This window comes from Myodes glareolus, chromosome 3 (assembly GCF_982192425.1).
Source record: "Myodes glareolus chromosome 3, mMyoGla1.1, whole genome shotgun sequence".
In the NCBI taxonomy this organism is placed as follows: domain Eukaryota; kingdom Metazoa; phylum Chordata; class Mammalia; order Rodentia; family Cricetidae; genus Myodes; species Myodes glareolus.
Genome location: NC_142028.1, coordinates 68,464,898 through 68,487,571, shown reverse-complemented (window position 1 = coordinate 68,487,571; position 22,674 = coordinate 68,464,898). Strand labels below are relative to the sequence as shown.

General features: G+C 48.8%; 2 protein-coding genes across 9 annotated transcripts in view; both read right to left on the bottom strand.

Annotated features, from left to right (window-relative positions):
• Positions 1-540: 540 nt before the first annotated feature.
• Mnmip1 (manchette microtubule inner protein 1) lies at positions 541-14,742 on the bottom strand. 6 transcript variants are annotated; one of them, XM_048434429.3, is made up of 15 exons: positions 14,257-14,481; positions 14,101-14,164; positions 13,737-13,855; positions 13,450-13,540; positions 13,245-13,300; positions 12,986-13,031; positions 12,759-12,859; positions 12,574-12,660; positions 11,526-11,568; positions 2,299-2,392; positions 2,154-2,206; positions 1,950-2,044; positions 955-1,802; positions 810-873; positions 541-731 (listed from the first exon to the last, which is right to left on the bottom strand). In XM_048434429.3, exons 1-15 carry the CDS (start codon positions 14,461-14,463, stop codon positions 657-659), a joined length of 2,043 nt encoding a protein of 680 aa, XP_048290386.3. In that variant the 5' UTR covers positions 14,464-14,481; the 3' UTR covers positions 541-656. The 6 variants fall into 6 exon arrangements, with proteins under 6 accessions (XP_048290386.3, XP_048290387.3, XP_085542701.2 ...); XM_048434430.3 differs by having other exon boundaries at positions 13,462-13,540; XM_085686573.2 differs by lacking the exon at positions 541-731 and adding an exon at positions 14,494-14,742 and having other exon boundaries at positions 732-873; positions 14,257-14,414.
• Positions 14,743-15,420: 678 nt separating this feature from the next.
• The window catches only part of Thrap3 (thyroid hormone receptor associated protein 3), a 40,247-nt gene continuing 32,993 nt past the window's right edge, over positions 15,421-22,674 (bottom strand). For 2 of the 3 annotated variants that reach the window (XM_048434427.3, XM_087904614.1), the window contains exons 8-11: positions 22,251-22,441; positions 18,975-19,170; positions 18,411-18,554; positions 15,421-16,972 (exon numbers count right to left, since the gene is read on the bottom strand). In XM_048434427.3, coding sequence (XP_048290384.3) covers positions 16,751-16,972; positions 18,411-18,554; positions 18,975-19,170; positions 22,251-22,441 — 753 coding nt within the window. In that variant the 3' untranslated portion in view covers positions 15,421-16,750. The remainder of the gene's footprint in view (positions 16,973-18,410; positions 18,555-18,974; positions 19,171-22,250; positions 22,442-22,674) is intronic. The other variant, XM_087904613.1, reaches the window with a different exon arrangement.

Sequence of the window (22,674 nt, the reverse complement as noted above, 5' to 3'; positions counted from 1 at the left end):
CCTGTCGTACTTGCACACGGGTCAGGTATTACAGGCATTCCTTACTAGCCAATGCTTGGACAAATGTCACCTAGTCCCCTGCCCTATGACCTGCCTGGGATGTCACTGCAATCACCCAGGGATGCCTAAGGCTCAGACCTGGATGTGAATTCTATTAGACCTAGTGCCTGAGCAAAGCCAGAAGTTCGCTTCTGGGCCGAGAATCATTCCAAGTGAGTGGACACAGAGGTCCCTTCGGGCAGAGGCCAACTGGGAGGAGCTGGGCCCAGAGAAGGCCGGCTCCACCCTCTAGCGCATAGCTGGGTTCCTGAATCCAGGAGGGTCTAGGCCCCTCCAGCCTGCATCCAGCGCAGGGCTGGCCTCCGAAGGAGACTACACCCCCACCCCGCCCCCAACCATCCGGTGGATAAAAATAGCCTTGCACAGGACTTGAGAATGGTAATGGGAGCCACATGTTGGCCAGATGTGCCCGAGAGAGCGCGTCAGGAATGCGGAGGGTGGTGTGCTGGCTAGCCCCGCCCCACACGGACCAGGCTAGTCTAAGAGTTCAGTTTTTACTTCCTTGAAGTTTCTCAAAGTTGTATGCAAGGGCTGGGGTGGCCCAAGCAGGATGGACGTCCCTCCAGGTCGGGCTGAGGTTCCGCCTGAGCCCTCACCTATTCCGCCGCCTGTGTTTCCGTCTGTGTCTGTGCCTGTTTGAAGGACTTCTTGGTCCTCTGCATCGTCCGAACCTAGTCGGGAGAAGGCATCAGGGACCAGACCCAACAACAGCTACTGCCCTTCCCCTCCTGGGTCTGCATTTCACCCACCTCCAGTGACTCGATCTTCTCATTCGCGGTCTTCAGCTCCTCCCAGACATCATTCATCTTCTGTCTGTGGATACCGGGTTCAGGTGAGACACTGGACCCCTCCCTTTGTCTCCCGCCCCACCCATCTGCATTACCGCCCACTTACTCCAGTTTCAACTCCAGAAGCTCCAGCGCGTTCTTTAGTGACCCCACCTCTTCCTTTAACGATGCTACGTCCATAGCATCTGCGCAGCCTCTGTCACTCTTGCCTTCAGAAGAGGTTAGTGGGACCACGGGATGAAGTGTGGGAGCTCCTTCAGGGTCTGGAATCTGTTTGATAGTATGTGGTACTTGGGGAGTGGGGACTGACTCTTTTGGAGGCACCTGCTTTTGGGGACTCACCCCTTCAGAAGGCAGCTCTTTGGGGAGTGGCTCTTTCGGAGCTGTCTCATCTTTGGCTGGCAGACCCTTCACGGCAGCCTCATCTTCAGGCCTGGGGTGCCCATGTCTCATCTTACAGCAGGACCTCTCTGAGGAGTTAGATGCTTGAAAGTGCTGTCCTGGCACCTGGATGTCCTTTGGAGGTGCAAGAGACTCAGACCCCTGTGTGGTTTCTTCTGGAGGCAAACGCTGGCACTGAGTGTTGTCTCTAGAAGGGTCCTCTTCAAAAACCATGTGCTCTGGGGTCAAGATCTTTACTAGTGCGGGAGCAGTGTTCACAGGAAGGGCCGCCTTTGGGTCAAAGATTTCATCCTTAGTTGGGGCTTTTAGGGCAGGGGCTTCATCCACAGAAAGGGCACTCCCGGTAGTGACAGCCTTGTCCACAGTGATATTCTCTGCAGTGGGGATTTTGTCGGAATCCAGGGCTTTCTCTGAAATGCGGTTCTCTGGAGTGGAGACTTTGTTGGGAGCTGGGTTCTCTGGGCCAAGGGTCTTATCTGGAAGCCGAGTTTTATCTGGAGTGGGGGTTTTATTTGTGGAGGGGGCCTTTGCCGGGCTTCTCTGGTCATCCTCCTGTGGTGACGGTAGGGATGGGTCTCAGGTGGAAGCTGGATACCTTAAAGTAGCTTCCTTGTTTCCCTTGGGATCTTTTGCCCTTGTAAAACACCTGCGGGAACCACCTCCTTGCAGTAGTGCCCTCCCACGTCTCTGACCTCTCACCTGACTCGACACGGAATGCTGTCGAGAAGCCTGGGTTCCGGATCGCCTTCTCCCAGGTTGCCGTGCCCCCCCATTGAGGATGCTGCCATTGAAGCCTATGAAAGTAGAACTTCAGAGACCCAAGCTCATCTCTATCCAGCAACACCCTGCCTCCCCCCCCCCCCCCCCAATCCCTGTCTTCCACTGTAGGAAGTGAACCCTCACCGGAGTCTCGGGAAGGGCGCTTCTGGCTGTCCCCACTGGGTGTGGAAGATGTCCTGGAACACATCTCCATCAGCAACATGAGACAGGCGTGGAAGGGGTTTCTCCTCTGCATCCCCCTCCTCCCCAATGCCCTCCTCCTCCTTACTTGACTTTGCTAGGTGCCGAGGCAGCTGCTGTCAGCCTCTTGACAGATGGTAGGGATGTTCTGGGCACCAGCTTTTTTGACTCCTTAACAGGCGCTGGGAGGAGAGAAAGGAGTAATGTCCGTCTGCTTAAGTCACTGGCTGTGTGTCCCTGGGCACAGAAGTGTGATGGGAGATGAATTCCATCTGATTTTGAGAGCTCACCCTGGGCTTAGGGAAGCATGGAACATAAGGGAAGGTTTTGTGGGGGCGCTAGCTCTCTATCCTGCCTGCCAGGTTTTGATCCCCTCTTTGAAGATCTGCCTGTTCCCTGCTTGGTGCCCATAATGAGTTTTCCGGTTCAGTCTTCATTCTTTGTTGGCCCAACAACCACCACCACCACACACACACACACATACCTTTTTCCCAAGACAGGGTCTTACTTTGTAGCTCTGACTGTCCTGGAACGTACTATGCTATCTCACACCTTTTACGTGATCCTACCCAGTCTTAGGAGTTTAATCATCATCAATAATCCAATGACGCCCAAATCTCCATCTCTGTGACCCTTGAACTCTTGTCATTCCAGCTGCCCTCTCACCAAGGTCATGAGCTCAAAGAATAACTAGATTACACAGAGACCGACTGAGTCTCAGAAAAATCAGATCATTTTGGAGAGCCGCCAGCACCGACTACATAGCATCTAGATGCAAGTTCCTGCTTCCCACACTCTAGCCCCTGAGCCTTCCTCATTTCTGCTGTTCTCATGCCTCCCACGTGCTCATCGGCAGGGATGAGGCAATAAGAATGCCTTTGATTCTGTAGACCAGGCTGGCTTTGAACTCACAGAGATCCGCCTGCCTCTGTGTCCTGAGGGTTGGGATTAAAGGTGTGCGCCACCACTACCTGGCCTCATCTTTTAAAAATCCTTACATTGCAGTTCTAAAAAAAATTCAGCAAGAGGGATGAAGAGATGACTCAGGAGGTAAGAGCACCGATTACAGAGGGCCTGGATTCAATTCTCTACACCCACACAGCCGCTAACCAGGTGCTCTTAACCCCGGAGCCCCACTTATTGCTCTTGCAGAGGACCCAAGTTTAGTTCCCAGTACTCACGTGCAGGGAGATTTGTCTCATAACAACCTATAGCTCCAGCTCCAGAGTGACCCACAACCTCTGGTCTCTGTGGGCACCAGTACACAGACACAAGATACACCAGAAAGCATATATGGGAGGAGGTGTTTTTAGCTTTTTTTCCCCTCCCAGAGAGGATCTCTACATAGTGCTAGAACTCACTATGTAGACCAGGCTGGCCTTAAACCCAGAGATCCACCTGCCTCTATGTCCTGAATGCTGGGATTATAGGTGTGCACCACACCCACTAAGAATGGATATGCATGCTTTCAAACAAGGTCTCACTATTGTCACCCAGGCTGAGCTGAAGTGTAGCCACAACAGCAGCAATAGTATATAATTTTTAATTTTTTGCTGTTGTTTTATTTCTATCTTTTGAGACAAGGTTCCTCTGTGTAGTTCTGGCTATCCTGGAACTCAAAAAAAGCGTTTTTTGAGGCAGGGTTTCTCAATGTAACAGGCCCTTCCTGTCCTGAAACTCTATGTAGACCATGCTGGCCTTGAACTCACAGATACCCACCTGCCTCTGCCTCTTGAGTGCAAGGATTAAATGTGTGTGCCACCACCTCCCAGCACAATTTTTGATTTCTGTTTTTTTTTTCCCCCCCGAGACAGGGTTTCTCTGTAGCTTTAGAGCTCTTGTAGACCACGCTGGTCTTGAACTCACAGAGATCCGCCTGCCTCTGCCTCCTGGGTGCTGGGACTAAAGGCGTGTGCCACTGCCCAGTCCAATTTTTGATTTCTAAGTAACCTTAATACCTATTTGTGTACTTATATGCATACATGTGCATTAGCCCAGGCGTGTGTGGCCAAGGACGACTTAGAGAAGTCATTTCTCTCCTACCACGTGAGTATCCGGGATCAAACGCAAAGTCACTAGGCTTCGTGCCTCTACCTGCGGTGCCACCTCACTAGCCTACAGGACACAGACTTAACTTCGGGGATCTGGATGCCACGGTACATGCCAGTAATCCCAGCCGTCTCCAGGAGGTAGAGGGAGTGAGAATGCTGGGAGTTCAAGGCCAGCCTGGGCTATGCTGTGACACCTTGTCTAAAAATAAATATTAAAAAAACCTCAACAGCCAGGCGTGGTAGCGCAGACCTTTAATCCCAGCAGAGGAGGCAGAGGCAGGTGGATCTCTGAATTTGAGGCCAGCCTGGTCTACATAGTGAGTTCCAGGACAGCAAGGGGCTGTTATAAAGAGAAACCCGATTCAAACAAAACAAAACTATCAATCACAATGGTCAGAGCAAGTCACAGGAAGGTGACAATGACAGCAATGACAGTGGAGGGAGCCCCAAAGGCAGTCACACACAATGGCATCCACATCAGCAGACAAAGCCACTTCAGTACACAGCACGCACTGACTTAAGTCCATGATAGCATGTTAGAATAAGCACAGATTTTAATTACCAGCTTTATTTCTTGCTAGTAGTGTAGGAACTCGGGCAGGGGAACTCTGTACCCTAGTGTCCTCATCTTCGAGACACGGATAACAATATGCCCTTAAGGGCTGTGCTGAGACTCGAGTGACTCCATACTAAGTGCTCAGCAGACAGAACTCAGTATAGTAACTCTGTACCCCGCTGCTAAGATTTGGCTAAGTGATTTGTAGGGCCCTCCCACCAGAGAGCAATTCTATACTCCTGAGGATAGTTTTCTGATACTTTGGGATTTAAGAGGGTAGGAGAAGGTCTGAAGAGATGCCTCAGCAGGTAAGAGCACTAGCTACTCTTTCAGAGGACCTGGGTTCGATTCCCAGCACCCACATGATACTTCACAACCATCTGTGATTCCAATTCTAGGGGATCTAACACGCTTCTGGCCTCCATGGGCACCAGGCGCAAACAAGGTGCGAAGACACACATGCAAGTAAAACATTCATACACACAAAATAATTTAGTAGAGCCAGGCAGTGGTGTGCACGCCTTTAATTAGCCCTAGCACTTGGAAGGCAGAGGCAGGTGGATCTTTGTGAGTTCGAGGCCAGCCTGGTCTACAGCGATTTCTAGGACAGCCAAGGCTACACAGAGAAAAAGACAAATAGAGAGAAGTGAGGCCAGAAAGTGGTGTCCTAGTTTCATTTCTGCTGCTGTGTTGATAAAAGCAACACAGGGAGGAAGGGTTTGTTCAGTTTCCAATTCCTCGCAGGACTGTGAGGAAGCCAAAGCAGGAAACTTCAAATCCGCAGACAAGCGCAACAAGCGCAGAGAGAAAATAAATACACGGCTCCTTCCTTGCTTGCTGTCTGCCAGCTTTCCCCTCTTATGCTGCTCTGGACTCCCTACCTAGGAGCAGCGTTACCCACAATGCACTGGGTCTTTCTGTGTCAACAATCAAGACACAGCACAGGTGGGTGACTCTGCTCTGGCTCCTGAGCTTGGGGCCTGTGAGGTGAAGCCGGGTCCCAGACCCTGCTCCCTTAGCTTACCAACAGGCCTAAAGCTAAGCCACCCCACGTCCCTTCTCCTTGGGAAAGCCAAGTGGCTGATGGGAACTGGTGTCCTCCAGTTCCTGGCAGAAACAACATCAAATCCTCCCTGAAATCTTCCCAAAGGCTTCCAAGGCTCCCGCAGCTAAGATCAAGGTATGAGCTCCTAAAGGTGAGAAGCACACAAAAAGGCAGGCCGCTGTGAGCGGTCAGCAGGCCCCCGCCGTGAGCGGTCAGCAGGCCCCCGCCGTGAGCGGTCAGCAGGCCCCCGCCGTGAGTGGTCAGCAGGCCCCGCTTAGCGCACACACTGGGATTCTCAAGCGGAGAACGTGACACAGCTCCATAAGAAATTAGGATGCATAAGCAACAAAAGGATTATCTGGAGGAACCGGCTATGAAAAGCAAACAGAAAACTGCGTGACTACAGATGACCACAGCATTCCTGGAAAAATACACAATGCAAGCCCATGACCTACATGTGTACGGACAGGATTTACCGTACACGTACAAGTTAAACAGCAAGGTGAACCCAGCCTAAAGCTAGAGAGGGAATCGCTAGATGAGAAGTGGAGTGGGGGTGATATGATCCAGACCAATGTTCTTGATGAGGCGGTGCCTAAGTCCTCTCCCAGGACGGCAGCTAGGAAGATGGGCAAAGGACAAGATGGGCTGTGTTTGCGACACTGTCCAAGGCAGCGAGGTAACATGAGAAGTGTCTGCCTGATAGAGTTCTTCCCTGGTCTGCTCATCCCTTCCGTCCAATGGTCCACAGAGTGGGTCCGCAGTGCAGAGTCGGGGAAGGGGTGCAAGTGTGGGTTTGGTGGCTGTGAGGAGCCACAACTTCACTACTCATGTAGTGAACTTGGGTTGGGCAACACAACCAACCCAAGAGTAGTGAATGGTACTTCATCAGAACACAAAACTCTGCATCAAAGGATAACATTAACAAAGGTTGCGGGGGGCTAGAGAGACAGCTCAGTAGGTAAGAGCCCTGGCTGCTCTTTCCCAGGCCAGGGCTTCAGCTCCCAGACTCTGTATGAAGCCTCACAACTATCTGTAAGGCCAGTTCCAGAGGATCCGGTGCCCTCTTCTGGCTTCCACAGGTACTGCATGAAGGCAGTACACAGCCGTACATTATTCAGGCCAAACACCCATACACATTACAAAAAAACAAAAAAACCAAAAACCAAAAACGACAATGAAATGAAAAGATGGGAAAAAATTTTACCATCGTTTTTGATGTACTGGGGGCTGAGGCTATGGTGTGCCTCATGCTTGCCAGACAAGGGTTCAGATAGCTTCAGGCTTAGCTTTCCATCTAGAACATAAAGAACTCCTGTAACTTCGTAGTAAAGAACACAACTCGACTGGAAACACGACCCACAGAGTCAGTAACCACACGAAAAGCTTCTCAGTGCCAGGCGGTGGTGGTGCACACCTTTAATTCTAGCACTCAGGAGGCAGAGGCAGGCGATGAGTTCGGGGGGCCAGCTGACCTACAGAGCTAGTTCCAGGACAACCACCAGGGCCACACACAGAAACCCTGTCTCGAAGAAACAAAACAAAGGAACAAAAGCTTCTAGGTGAGCCAGGTGTTGGTGGTGCATTCCTTTAATCCCAGCACTCAGCACTCGGGAGGCAGATGCAGGTGGATCTCTGAGTTCGAGGCCAGCCTGGCCTACAGAGCTAGTTCCAGGACAACAAGGGCCACATAGAGAAACTATCTCGAAACCACTAGACACCTTGTTGTCCACTAGTATGGCTCTAACAAGTATCAATTTGAGTATGGAGAAGCCGAGATCTTCATACACTTGCAGGGAGGAGGCGGGAGGACCGTGAGTTCAAGGCTAGCCGGGACGAAGTGGTGAGACCTGACTCAGAGATCCAAGGACTGGGGTCGTAGTGCAGTGTCAGAGCGTTTGCCTGGGCCTCCAGCACTGAATAAGGGTGTGGTGAGGCTGAGAGGTGGCTAATGGTCAAGAGCACTGGCTGCCATTGCAGAGGACAGCAGCTCAATACCCAGCATCTACATGGAGGCTCACAACCATCTGTTCAGAGGATCTGACACCCTCTTCTGGCCTACACAGACACCAGGCACATATGTATTGCACAGACATGCATGCAGGCAAATCACCCATACACATAAGAATAACTAAGTCCCCTGCCCCCATACAGGGTTTCTCTACATAACCTTGGCTGTCCTGGACTCATTCTGTAGACCAGGGTGGTCTCAAACTCAGAGATCTGACTGCTTCTGCCTCCCGAGTGCTGGAATTAAAGATGTGCGCCACCACAGCCCAGCTTCAAAATAACTAAGTGTTAAAAAGGCCGGGGAGCAAGAGAGACAGCCCAGTCTATAGTGTGCTTGCTTGCGAGGCAAGCATGAGGATTTGTAGTGAACCTACCGAAAGAGCTCGGCATTGTGGTGCATGCTTGTCATCCCAAAGCCTGGGAGGTGGAGACAGGATCGCTGGGGTTCACTGTCTAGTCAGCCTAGCCTAATTAGCAAGCTCCAAGTCCTAGAGATCATGCCCTCAGAAACAAAGGTGGGGCTAGAGATGGCTCAGTTCTCAGCATCCACATCAGGTGCAAAGACACATGCAAACACATAAAATAAAAAAGAATAAATACACACTTAAGAAAACAGCATTCCTACATCAAGATGGAAGGTGGAGCCAGGAGAATACCTAAAAGCACAAGTGACCCCACCTCCAACAGGACAGACGCCGAGGGGCTGGAGAGATGGCTCAGTGGTTAAGAACATTGGCTGCTCTTCAAGAGGTCCTGAGTTCAGTTCTCAGAAACCACATGGTGGCTCACAACCATCTGTAATGAGATTTGGTGCCCTCTTCTCATAAATCTTAAAAAAAAAAAAAAAAAGACAGAAGAGGAGGACTGACACCACACACGCCATGGGACATGCGCATCTGCACCCACAGAAAAACATGCGCATACACAGAGATAAAGGTTCACCGATCTCATTCAGAATATTGGCAAATTAGTGGGAAAACTTAGAATACTTTCGCACCTATAATCTTAATGTTTGGGTGGTGGAAGTAGGTGGGCTAAGAGTTCAAGGTCAGCCTGGGGCTACATGAAACCCTATCTCAAAAGAGACTAAGAAAGAAGAAAGATGGAAGCAAGCCATACACTGAAAACCTTGGAAGACAGATTTTGGGGAAGGATCTGGGAGAGATAGGGTCTTGTCATGTAGTTCTAGCTGAGTAGAAATTCATTGTACAGACCAGCAATCCCCCTGTCTCTGCCTCTAAAAGTGTGTAAGATTGCAAGTATAAGTGACAGGGGTAGTTTCAAGGGGCTGAGCTTTTCTTTTGCTTTTAAAGATTTATTTTTTATGTGTATGATTGTTCTGCCTGCAGGCATATATGTATGTATGTACGTATGTATGTATGTATGTATATGTACCATATGTGTGCACAGTGGCTGCAGAGGTTAGAAGAGGGGTCAGAGCTTCTATAACTGGAATTATGGATGAAGTTATGACCACTATGTGGACAGTGGGAACCAAACCCGAGTCTTCTTCAAGAACAAGTGCTCTTAGCTAGGTGGCAGTGATGGCGTACTCCTTTAATCCCAGCACACGGGAGGTGGAGGCAGGTGGATCTCTGTATGTCTGAGGCCAGCCTGGTCTACAGAAAGAGTTCCAGGACCACCAGGGCTACATAAAGAAGCCCTGTCTCAAAGCTGAGTATTCACACCACTTCTTTGCTTTTTGGTTACAATCACATGCAGCGTTGGGCACTCAGGGCTGGAGAAATGGCACAGTGGTTAAGAGCACTGGCTTTCTTCTAGAGGACCAAGTTCAGTTCCCACCCACGCAGCTCACAACCATCTATAACTAAAGCAGTGGGGGAACTGATGCCCTCTTCTGGCCTCTGTGGACACTGCATCCAAGTAGTTTTTTTTTTTTTTTTTTACCCTACAGCAGCTCTAATTGCTCTCAATACATCTGCAAAAAGGCGTTTTAGACGTCGTGGAGACACTCTGGCTACGAGGGACCTTCATCCACTTAGCTCCCAGCCAGACATCCACTCCCTGTTTTCCCCTTCTCTCTTCCTTTGATGCTCTGAAGCTCCCTGCTACTTCTGCTCGCTTGTTTCGGGGCAACAGTGTTGACACTGGGACCAGTCATTGTCACCCTGAATCAACTTTATGCCCACTTTCTCTCCCAGACCCTCTCTCTCTCTCCCATCCTCAGCTCCCCCACCAGCTTTCCCAGAAAACCTCTCCGTCCTACTCTGTAACCAAATCGTCTGCTTACAACCCTGTACTAATTATTTTCCGAGTCTTTTCAGGACTACAGGACAGCTGCCTGATCTATGGAAGCTGATGCTCAAGCTTCCCTGCTGCTGCGTGACCAGAGCACCCCTCTTCAATGGAGCCCTCCAGCAGAAAACAGCTATAACATCCCTGCCCTTCTTTTTATTATTTACTCTATTTTTTGGTTGTTTTTGAGACAGGAGTTCACTGTGTACTCCTGGCTGTTCTGGAACTCAATCTGTGGACCAGACTGTCCTTGAACTTACAGAGATCCTTTCTCTGCCTCCCAAGTGTTAGGATTAAAGGTGTGCACCACCACTGCCTAGCCAACATTTTTTAAAATATCCTCTCAGAGTTAGGAATGATAGTTTCCTGCTGAAAAGACTACAATTCCCACCTTCCCATGAGGGCGGCCAAAGTCATGTTCATGACTCTATTGAGGGGCCACATCCCATCTTCCATAGGCATTTTGGCCATCTGCACACGAGGTGACAAACACGCCCAGTTGCTGTGAATAAACATTATTATTCTGCTTAAGAACAGACCAAGTCTCTCTTTCGTCTCTCTGCCTTTAAACAATCTAGCGACAGCGAGCAGTTCCCTCCCGGAGGCATCTCTCTACCCCAGATTTATCTCTGTGGACTTTGAAGCATAGAGCTAGCACCACGATATAGCTCAGTGGAAGAGCACTGGTCTCATTTGGGCAAAGCTCGGGCTTTGATTCTTACTACTTCCCCCACCAACAGGGGGGAGGTATGTGAGGCTATGTGACAGTCAATGCCAAGAACCACACAGAAGCATTAGCATATGAACACATGCAATTGGACTCACACAGGAATCACACAGCTCTGACAGGGGCCTTGACCCTTCCCTCCCTCCCGGCCAGGGCAGGACGTTCCTATGGTATACTGGACTAGTGGGAAACTACAAGTGTTTATGAACAACTGAAAACTGGTGGGTCGGGGCTGGAGAGATGGCTCTGAGGTTAGGAACCCTGGCTGCTCTTCCAAAGGTCACGAGTTCAATTTCCAGCATCCACAGGGTAGCTCACAACTGTCTATAACTCCAGTTCCAGGGGACCTGACACCCTCACACAGACATACAGGCAGGAAAAACACTAATGCTCATAAAATAAAAATAAATAAAATTGGGGCTGGAGAGATGGCACAGAGGTTAGGAGTACTGGCAGCTCTTCCAAAGGTCCTGAGTTCAAGTCCCAGCAACCACATGGTGGCTCATAGCCACCTGTAATGAGATCTGGTGCCCTCTTCTGGCCTATTGGGATACATGCAGATGGCACAGTATACATAATAAATAAATTAACTAATTTAAAAAAAGAGAGAGAAACTGATGGGTCTTTTCACAGAACAACCCCCTCAACCCCACGCTCCCCAGGCACTCACGTGAATCCCGAGATATAATTTTCCGTGGAATCAGCTTCCTGATCTAGACGAAAAAGAAATATAAGAATTCAAGGACAAGTTTCAAAACTTTTACATCCAGTCTCATTTAGGGGTGACCCTCTAGCTGTGTTCAAGGAGTTCCATAATGCCTGTTGCTTTATTCTTTGTGTGTGTGTGCGCACGCGTGTGCATGTGCAAAATGCATGCACTAGTGTGTAGGCAAGAGGTTGACATAGGGAATCTTTTTTCTTCTCTTTTGGCTTTTTGAGACAGGGTTTCTCTGTAACTTTGAAGCCTATCATGGAACTTACTCTATAAATCAGGCTGGCCTCGAACTCACAGAGATCCACCTGCCTCTGCCTCCCGAGTGTTGGGATTAAAAGCATGTGCCACTACCGCCTGGCTGAGAATCTTTCTTGATTCCTTCTCTTGTATCCCTGGCTGTCCTAGAACTCATTCTTTAGACCAGGCTGGCCTCGAACTCAAGAGATATGCCTGTCTCTGTCTCCCGAATGCTGGATTAAGGGTTTGTGCCTTCACACCTGGCTTTCTGCCTAATTCTTTAAGGTAGTCTCCCTCTCCCAATCAAAAGCAGAGCTCACCAATATGGTTTCTTCTGCCTCTCTACTTTCCCGAGGCTAGAAACACACTGGTGCTGCCATGCCCATTTGCCATTTCTATGGGTTCTGGGGATCTGAACAAAAACACTTGAACCCTGAGCGATGTCTCCTCAGCTTATCCCTACATGTTTTCAGAGAGTTCTATGTCCCTTTATCTAGTGATCCAGTAAATGCCATGATTCCTGACTTTTTTTTATGATTTATTTATCTTTATTTTATGATGACTTTATTTTTCCTGTTTTTTTGAGACAGGGTTTCTCTGTGTAGCCCTGGCTGTCTTGCTTTGTAGTCCAGGCTGGCCTCATACTCAGGGATCTGCTTGTCTCTGCCTCTCCAATGCTGGGACTAAAGGTGTGTGTCACCATACTGTTTCCTGATATTTTTTAAAGTCTTTCCTCTGTCCTCCCAGTGTCTGGTTCAGTACTCACAGGGGGTGGAGGAAGCACAAAGTTGTCTGGAAACACTCCTCTTCTGCCTTGACACTCTCCTTCCCACCAGCCCTTATCCTCTGTGGTCTGGTTGAGAAACAAGGCAGCAGGAAGGTGAGCCTCACTCGGTCCCTCTTGCTTGGGCCCCACTCCTTACCCTTCTGTGCCTCCTATTCCTCTCACACCTTTCTCAGAACTTTCACCAGGTCCCCCTTGTGCAACGCCAACTCATCCGGGGCCTCAGGCTGGTAGTCAAACAGGACCCTGCAAGTCTCTGGACAGGAGACTAAGAGAAAGCATTCTATTGTGTAGCCTCCCCCAGTGGCTCCCACTCACAACCTACCTGGTTCCCCTCCTACAAGGCAGGGTGTGTCCTGGTACCGTGGGTGGGATTCTTTGGCTAAATGCTCACCTGTCCGCAGGTAGTCTGGAGGGCTGTCGTAGGTCAAGTTGCTCAGCTAGAGGGGGCAGAACAAAGGAAGAGGAAGATGAGACTGAAGCAATTTTAAGAACTCACTGGGCAGAGGCCGGCGGATCTGTGTGAGTTCAAGAACAGCCTCGGCTACAAAGCAGAGTGAGTTCCAGGATAGCCAGGGCTACACAGAGAAACCCTGTCTCGGAAAAACAAAACAAAAAAACTAATCTGCTGTGCCTGCCCTGACCCAATTTACCTTAGGAGGCTTCGGTGGATTAGGGACGACTGGAGGCATGTCTGCGTTTCCCAGGCCTGGAGAGGGACAACGAGGTTAGGGAGGTTCTAATCGAGCCAGGTTCTGGGAGAGGGCTAATGGGGTCAACAGGGTCAGGAAGGTCATTGGGAAGATCACTGAAGATTGCAGAGTCTGGTCCCAGAGAATCACAAGGTCACGGTCTCACTTGGGGGCCCACCGTCCAGCAATTCCACAAAGTTGGATGGGAAGGCTCCCAACTGCCCGTTCTTCTTCCCCAGCCACCAGCCGTCCTCAATCTGGGGAAGGGGAAGGATGTGGGAGCATCTGGGTCTGTCCAAGAGTCACTGGACTGTCGACCCTTGGTTCTGCCCAAGGACAGCCTCCTCCCCTGCTGCCTCCCTTCCCATCGCCCCCACCCTCACCTCACTTCACTCTCTTCTGTGTGTGAAGAGCTCCAGCAGCTCTCTGAGCCCTCTCATCGTACCCCCTCACCTCCTTTATTACTTCCACAATCTCCCCAGTTTGAAGCTTCAGCTCGTCTGCCTGCTCTGGGCTGTAGTTGAAGTTCACTTTGCACCATCTTTGGGGACCCTGAGAGTTGACGGGGTGACCTAGGCCAGACAAGCAGGGTGGGCTGCTCGAGCAAGAAGCCCTATCCACAGTACTGGGGAAGGGGTGGACCCCCGAGCCCGGCCTCTAGTAGCTTTAAGCCCCGCCCTCTAGCGGAGCATTGTACTTGGAGCCAATCAGGGGGCTGCACAGTAGCCTCGCGGCCCCTCCCGCAGTCGTTACGCTCCACGCGGGCAGCGAGCCCCCACGCTGCCCCACACGCCGGCCGGCCCAGCACCAGACTCACCGCGGCGGAGGCGCGCATAGCGCGGTCTGGGCTCAGTGACGCCCCGCAGGGCCTCGGGAATCTCCTGGGAAGATCGCACGGAGGCGGCACTCAGCGCGAGGCCCGGAGCGGGACCGGGTCCGCTCCCCGCACTGCCTCACCCGCACCAGGCCTTACCTGCACTAGTCTCTTGGGAAAGAGACCGTGGCGGCCCTGCAGCGTCCCATGTAGCCAGCCCCGGGCGGTCCCTGCACGAACTTGCCGGACCACATCCCCTGGCGCCAGGCTCAGCTCGTCCTCCGTCTGCGCACGGTATCCGGCCAGGACCAGGACCTCTGCGGGCGGAGGGCGGGCTAAGAAAGGCTGGGGAACGTCCCTGGACATTCAGAAGTACCCCGAGACTCGCACACATACCCATGATTTCTGGGGACCCCTGCACAGCCTTGCGGTCAGGCTGGCGGTTGAATATTGGGAATGCAGAGGGCGGGCCGGGCTGCTGGGTTGTACATTGAATGAGGCGGAGTCTCAAGTCATAGGTCAGGATCCAGGTGCTAGGAGTGGGCGGCCTGGCTCAGCAGGTTGGGCCCCAGTTCCAGGTCGTCATTCAGGGTCCCTCAGCCCAGTTCTAGGGTCACAGTTCCTCCAAGCTCTCTTCCACGACTGCTAAATTCTACTTTGGCAGTCTCCCAACCAAGGCCAAACTTAACGTGTTTTTGTTTTTGTTTTTTTTTTTTTTTTTTTTTTTTTAATACATTTCCTGGCCCACCCTCTACTGGCTTGCAAGTTCTTAGCTGCAGGGAAAGGTGGAGAAAGGTACATACCAGGGCGGGGCCATTTCGGAGAAAGCACCCCAGGAGAAAGTGGAGGCTCCTGTCACTCAAAAACTATGGCTGGTGTACTCCAAATTTCAAAACCCCACTGGTGGAGCTTTAATTCATTTAAGGGCCTGGGTTTTCGACATTACAGAAGAACCAACTTTTAATAAGTCTAATTAAACCCAGGGCTGGCAAGAGTCTGAAGGTTAGGGCCCACTCACCAATGGGGTACTAATTGGGCTAGGCTCATCTGTAAATAATCTTCCGACTGGGTGAGTATACACAAAGGCTGAGCCAGTTTATGGCAGCCTTGACCCCTGCCACACCATGAAGTCAAAGTCCTTGCTTGTTGCACTGTAGTGAAGTTTGGTTCTTGGATATTAAAAAAAGAGAATGCAGGGACTCTCCTGAAAAAAGGTGCTTCTTTGCAGGGAAAAAGAGCATATCTATGGGGTGGAGACTCCTGTGGGAGGCACCTACCGCCCCAGGGTGCCTGGAGCAGGGTGAGGACAAGGAACACAGTCCATTTGCATCTGTCACTTCGTTTATTGTTTTTATTTGCAGGAGGAGTTGAAACAAAAACTTAACGGTGTTTTTCTTTCTCCCCTAAACATGAATCATTCAAGTAAAACCAACTTAACCATAGAAATTAGCAAAGTAAGGGGAAGTAGCAATAACCCAAGAGCAAAGGCCGGGGGAAGAGGAGGGTGCAGCCGGCATAGAACATATGCACAACGCTGTGGTTCACCTGCTCGGGACCGCCTCCCCGGAAGGCAAGCACAGGACCCTTTTATGAGGATGCCCTCCCCCAACATTGGAAAATGTTTCAACCCAAACTTAAGGTTAAAAAGAAAAAAAAAAAAACCCAAAACACACAAACCCCACAAACCACCCAGCCATAACCACCATCCTTAATCGATCATAGGAGTTTCTTTTCATTTTATAAAAAGATCAATAAAAAATATTGAAAAAATTATTTTCTTATCTTCTATTTGTAAAGATAATAGAATTCAGAAGTTTCTTAGAAAACAGCCCAGAAACTGCCCTCCAGTTTCCACTCCTTTTGCTGAGGGGCAGGACTACAAAGTTTAGGAGACTGGAGCTGCTGGTGGAAAATGGGAAGCCCAGCCCAGGAGAAATCAGACAAGAGCAGGATGCATGGGGAGGCTGGGAGCAACTCCATGTGACACATGGCTGTGCAGAAAGGGGAACACAAGGTGGTCAGAAAAGGCCTTAAACTCCTCCGTGACATACAAAACCGGGTTGTACAAAGATCCAAGCAGTTTGGTCCCAAACTGAGGCGAACACGTCAATGTTTATTCACATGCTTTAAGAATCAAAGTTGCCCAAATTAAACCTTTCTGCTAATATACTACATATTCTGTAAAAAGAAAAGAAAAAAAAAGAAAGAATGAACGAAAAGAGAAATATAAGGGCCTTTTAAAAATCAGGACAGGAAAAGACTGAAAGCCAAGTTCATCCTCTTAGTTCCAAACGAAATTAAGGAAACTTGGGTTTCTAATAGGGAAAGGAAAACAAAACCAAACAAACAAAAACCCCAAGCATCAGCATCATTCTCCCTACCCTGCCCCCACCCCACACACCAACAACAAACAAGAAACAGCGAAGCCCAGTGTGTTGTGGGCTGCTCAAAACTTGGGCCTGATCCTAGGCTCTGGGGCCAGTGTCCTCTGTCCAGTGGGACAGCACCAGGGATGTGTACTCTGCTGTTGTAGGTTCTGTGGCTGGTGGGTTGTGGGGTGGGATTTGCAGGATCTTCTTGAGGCTCCCTGTTTAGCTCCACCAGCCTCTCCCAGCGCCTCTCTCCCTGGGCCATGGCTCCATCAAGAGCGGCCCTACTCAGCTGTAGGCTGCAGACCGTCCTTGTCTTCTCGGTTCTCTGTCCCACTCTCATCGTCTTCAATCTCGCCTTCCTCGCCACTGAACTTGTCATGGGCCCACTTGGGGCTGGTACTGGATTTCCGGAACATGAACCGGCCCCGACCCCGGGGGAAGGTTCCTCGGCCACGACCACGGCTCATCCACTTGTCACTGCCTTCACCTTCCCGGTCATCATGCTGCGAGCAAAGAAAACTGGCATTAGGGCTAGTGTTCTCTCAGAAAGCCTGTGCCCCTGCAACCTTTCCTGCCCTTTGCCCATTCTACTCCAATACTGCCAAAGGCTCAGATCCAAGAGCACCACTGGGTACCTGGGGACTCTAAGGCAACAGTGTGGAACTACAGGTGTTAGAGTAGCAGAAAGCCCGAAGACAGGCACTGGCTCAGTGACCCCGTCTGTCTACCCTGCCACTTATGACTATCATGTAAACCAAGCTGTTATTATTTACAACATCATTTCTCTCTCTTTTTAAAAATAATTCCCTGGAACTGGAGTTACAGACAGTTGTTAGCTGCCTGTGGGTGCTAGGAACTGAACCCAGGTCTCCTGTAAGGGCAGCCAGTGCTCTTAACTGCTGCAGCCATAGAAGCATCTCTGCAGCCCTATACCACCATTTCTCAAAAGAAGCATCTAGAAAAATCAATCACACACTAACATGTGGGATGGAACTGGCCTGGGCCTCCAGCCCTTTCCAAGCCTCCCAGCCCAGGTGCCCTCTTGTAGCACACTCCATTCAATAGGAAGGAGGAACAGTGTCTGTCTGCCACAGCAGACAAACAACCTGCTCTAACAGTTTCCACAGCAGATATAGAACAAAAGGTGGAATGAGTGAAGAATTCTGAAAACCGTAATAGCAACTTCTGTCTCGTGTTAGACTCTCATCACTTCCCAGGTTATGCCATCCACTCACAGAAGCCATTCTTAGGCTCCTGAAGGTCAGTTCAGCTGTCAGCTGCTTCTGTCCAAGGCTGCAGCGCCACAATGACCAGATCAGGACTGGCAATGTTCCCACAGGTGGCAAACAGAAGCAGGAAAGGGCTTTTCCTTTCACAGCAATTCTACACCAATTCAGGTCCTCTAGAAGCTTCAAACTGGCTCCCAACAACTAGGCCCAAGCCCAGGAATTACAGGCTTGGATACAGGCCCAGTGAATCACACCAAGGGCAGGAGTTAGCGACCATGTAACAGTCCGAGGAGCATGGGAATGACCCACAACAACACAGGTAAAAGGAAAACCCCAGTGCCATTTCATTATGGTAATAACCTTTTTGTTCCTCAGATAGCTCTAGAGCTGTTTTTCCTGTCAATCTAGAAGTAAAGGGTGACAGAGGCTGGGAGCGGGGGAGGAGTCAAAGTCCACAAGACAAGAAAGGCAACAGTGACATTTCTTGCTTATTTTGGAATTCATAAACAGTTCAGAAGATGAAACACATTGGAGCCCAAACTGACTTAACCTCTAGAGAAGAGCCATCTAGCTAGCACAATACCAACATATTCACAGTCTCTATGACTGTATACAAATTTAACAAGGTCAGACAGACCAATTAAAGCCTTCAAATCAATTACTGTGTGCCAAAGGCTCTCTGGCCATTTCCTGGTTAGTCCCAGACATTTACCAAGTAATACTTCTTGCTTTTGGGTGTGTACTCTGGATCCCATTCCTCTTCCCGGTTTCTCTTTTGAAAATCATTGTTGCTGTTGTTGTTATTGTTACCGGAATAGTTTCCTCTGCCCCAACCTCTCCCTCTTGCTCGAAATTGCTGTAGAAATAAATGAAGCAAAAGAAACAAAGGTCCATGTCAGCAGTAAAAAAATCCCTTACATTCTGTTAAAACACTTTCCTGTCAAGGAATGAACAGCTGCCCTCCTGTCACATGTAGTTAAACTCATTTCTAACCTCATTCCTCCCAAACAGACAGTTCAGGGGGTACATACAAATGGCCAGAGGGATCTTCAAGCAAGATCCAAGGAAATAGGGTAAATTCTGGGATGAGAAGCTATAAGAGGCTTTGGAAGTAATTATAAACAAAGATACAAGTGAACATAGAAGCTTTCGGAACCAAAGAATCTTGAGTCTACAGCTGTCTTGCTTAGACCAGAGGCAAAAGAAATGGTGCCCTATTGACATTTAGTTGGGACTAGAAGGAGTTGGAGGCTTAGACAAAGAGGGAGGCCCTTACAAAGGTTCCCCGTGCTCTGCCGCCTCTTTCATTTGGACCCACGAAGTCTTTGGTCCCCAGTCTGGATTTGTCAAAACCTGTGGTGCTCTCTTCTCTCTCCTCTGCTTCCTCGGGGTACTCCTCTGCTTTGTAGGAGTGAGACGACTGGGAAGAGGAAGAGGAGGACCTAGACCGGTCTCTTGCTCTGCGATGCTTCCTACATGAAGAAGAAGGAAATCAAGACTGGCTCTGGCAGCCTCAGAGATAAACTACCAAGCAAGCGGGTTTTGTTCACCCCAAACCACTCAGCAGACGTGGTTCTCTGAGTCATTTTCAGTGACATACCTGTTTCTAAGCATGTGGTGAATATGTTATCAAACATAAAAAGAACATAAAACAATCATGGTCTCCATTATCAGCCTGCCATGTGAACCAACAGAAAAGGCAAGAAGATCCATGTGAGTCCCACTGGCTGACTCTGACACTGCAGCAAACCCTTATTAGTGTGCTGTCATTCCTAGCACTCAAATGCCGTTTTGTGGTGGGCACAAGGGGGTGGGAGACACTTTAAGATGAAATAAAACGTCAGAACACCTTACTGACAATATAAATATTCAACAAAGTGACCAGAGAACTCCACATTACTCAGTTCATAGGTGACAGAGCTGAGCAGAGCTTGGAAACAATCCTGGCTCTAATTAGCCCACTAACTCTATACAACCACCTCCTACTGAGCTCAAACAGGTTGTGCTCTTAAGTCTAGAATCTGCAGCAACACCTCTTGGAGTCATATCTCTTCTTCCTTTCCCTTCATCTGGGTAAATTACAGACTAGAAAAATTAGACTAATATGATGACTCACTGTCTACACACTACAGGTTGGTGCCAGTCCTACTAGAGGTAACAAGAGGCTACTAAATGACCCTGAGATGTCAGAGGACCAAACTCCCAGAAACAGAGACCTTCAGGCATTCCTTGGTTCCTCGTTTATAAGAAGCACTCTGGGGCTGGAGAACTCTTTCAGCTATTAGGAGTACTTGTTTGGCTCACAGCACCCTCATGATAGTGCATAAACACCTATAACTCTGGTCCTGGGGAGCCAACGCCCTCTTCTGGCCTCCTTGGGCACTAGGTGTACACATGGTACACAGACTAATGAGAAAAACACTCATGCACATAAAAAAAAAAAAAAGAAAAGAAAAAAAGCACTCTGCCCAACCCCCACTTGTTTTAGTATCTTCTCTTCCCATGAAAACAAGAGATCCACACTGCTGTACCCAAAACCAGAATGCAGAAACCCAACCACTCTAAAACTCAGTGTTATGGTAAGAAGTTTTCAGAAATATGATTCTCAAGAGCTTCTAATCTGGTCAGGCGGTGGTGGCACACGCCTTTAATGCCAGCACTTGGGAGGCAGAGGCAGGTGGGTCCGAGTTCGAAGACAGCCTGGTCTATAAAGCAAGTTTCAGGACAGGCACCAAAGTTACACAAAGAAACTCTGTCTTGGGAGGGGGGAAAAAAAAGCTTCCAATTTGACCATTGCTTGGGAGGCAGAGGCAGGCAGATCTGAGTTCAAGGTAAGCCTGGCCTACCAAGTGAATACCAGAACAGCTAGGGTTACCCAGAGAAACCCTGCTTGAAAAAACTAAAACCAGAACAGCAAAAATGCTAAAACAAAACAGAGTTTTTTATGAGTTGTAAACAGACAGTAATAAGAACAGTGTTCAAAGGTTTTCACTTGACTCAGTCACTCAAGCACGGCAATGTCCAAGGAGGTCAGAAGACGGCACCAGATCTCCCCAGATGGGTTACAGATAGTTTGGGCTGCCAAGTGGGTGCTGAGAATTGAACATGTGTTCTTAGTAACAGCCAACTCTGCAGCCCCAACAAGCTTTTTATAAATGAAGAACTGGGAGTCCCCCCTTTACCTCAGGGTCACTTAGTAGCCTCCTTTGTTACCTCTGGTAGGGTTGGAAACCTTCTCTAAGTAAATTGTTGAAAGTCACACTGCAACTTAAGAGCTGGGCATGTTTCAGAAATAAGTATCAGAATTACTTTTCTACACTCAATTCTGAGATGCTTATGGGGACTTACCCCACTTCCCACCAGTAGCAATGTTGTGCACACCTATAAACTGGACTTGTGGGAGAAAAAAAAAATCAGGAAGGAATTCAAGGTCATCCTTAGTTGCCACACAGTGAGCAAAGCCAGCCTGTGACAAAGACTGTCTGTCAGCCAGTTCAAGTCCAGAATGGCAGAAATACTACTTTTTGAGAAGGTTAAAGCTGCAACTCTGCTCCATTTAAGGAAAGGTGACTGAAACCATAGAACCTTCAACAATGCACCAAGGCTGGTTGTAGCTCAGCTGAAATGCACTTGCAGAGCATATGCAAGGCCCAGGGTTACTCTAGCACCACCAAAAAAAGCAAAATCATAGCATTGGCATGTTATGTTGCCCTACATAACAATGAAAAAAAGTCTGCTTTTTAAAAGAAATATTCGGAACACCTCTTTTGAACTGTCTATGAAACAACAATCCTGTCCTATCTAGTCTCACCTGGTTTTAAAACAGTACTTTTAATCTAATGTATTAGATGTTATAGGGCTGGAGAGATGGCTCAGAGGTTAAGAGCACTGCCTGCTCTCCAATGGTCCTGAGTTCAATTCCCAGCAACCACATGGTGGCTCACAACCATCTGTAATGGGGTCTGGTGCCCTCTTCTGGCCTGCAGGCATACACACAGACAGAATATTGTATACACAATAAATAAATAAATGTTTTTTAAAAAAAATTAAAAAATTAAAAAAATAGATGTTATAGTATTTTATTCTAACAATGATTTTCTAAACTATAAGCACACTAAGAAAATACTCAATGAGAAAGAACATACCCAGAAGACCTGTCACACAAACTGCCAATCATCTCCACAATCACCGCAACATTCATTTCTGGACAAAGATAACTTTACTTAGATAAAGAAGTTCTATTTTCAAGCTAGGGAAGACGATGCTACAGATGTTGTTTTAGTTCCTAACCATGGAGTTCTCTTGATGAGAAGGCCTGGCGTACTCACAAGCCCAAATGGACAAGTGTTGTATACGCTCATGTAATCCCAGCACTGGAGGGGCAGGGATTGAACAACTTGGTCTACATAGTAAGTTCTAGGCCAGCAAGGGTTCCATGTTCAGACTCTGTAGTGAAAGGTGAAAAACAACCACCACCAATAAAAAATAGTCTGGTGTGAATAACTGAGACTTTACTCCAGAATCTAGGGTGACAGGCAGGGGCATCACGTACTTCTGCTTCTTTGATCCTTTGTGAGTTTTCTCTGTTTTCTCAGCTGATCTTTCTCTTGAGTGGCTAGAGTCTCGGGAATCCACTGACTCTCTTGATTTACCTCGCTTAAGATCTCTCTCCTTATGTTTTTTACGACGCTCAATATCAAGGCGAAGATCAACAGGATCATCTTTGTATTTGCCTTCAGCCTGCTGAAAAAGATGTTTAAATTAAGGTTTTTGGGATCCAGAACAGCTAACTCACTCATTCTCAAACGTGTTTTTTGCCAATGGAGACACTGGGAATCTAAAAGCCTCACCCCAGAAAGTTTTTTGTTGTTTTAAACAATCAAGGTGCTGTCTTTTGAAAACGCTATATGTGAATCTTTGTTTCCTGTGTCCCAGTAATGCTTTTAAGTGTATATGCTGAGTAAGTGTATATGCTG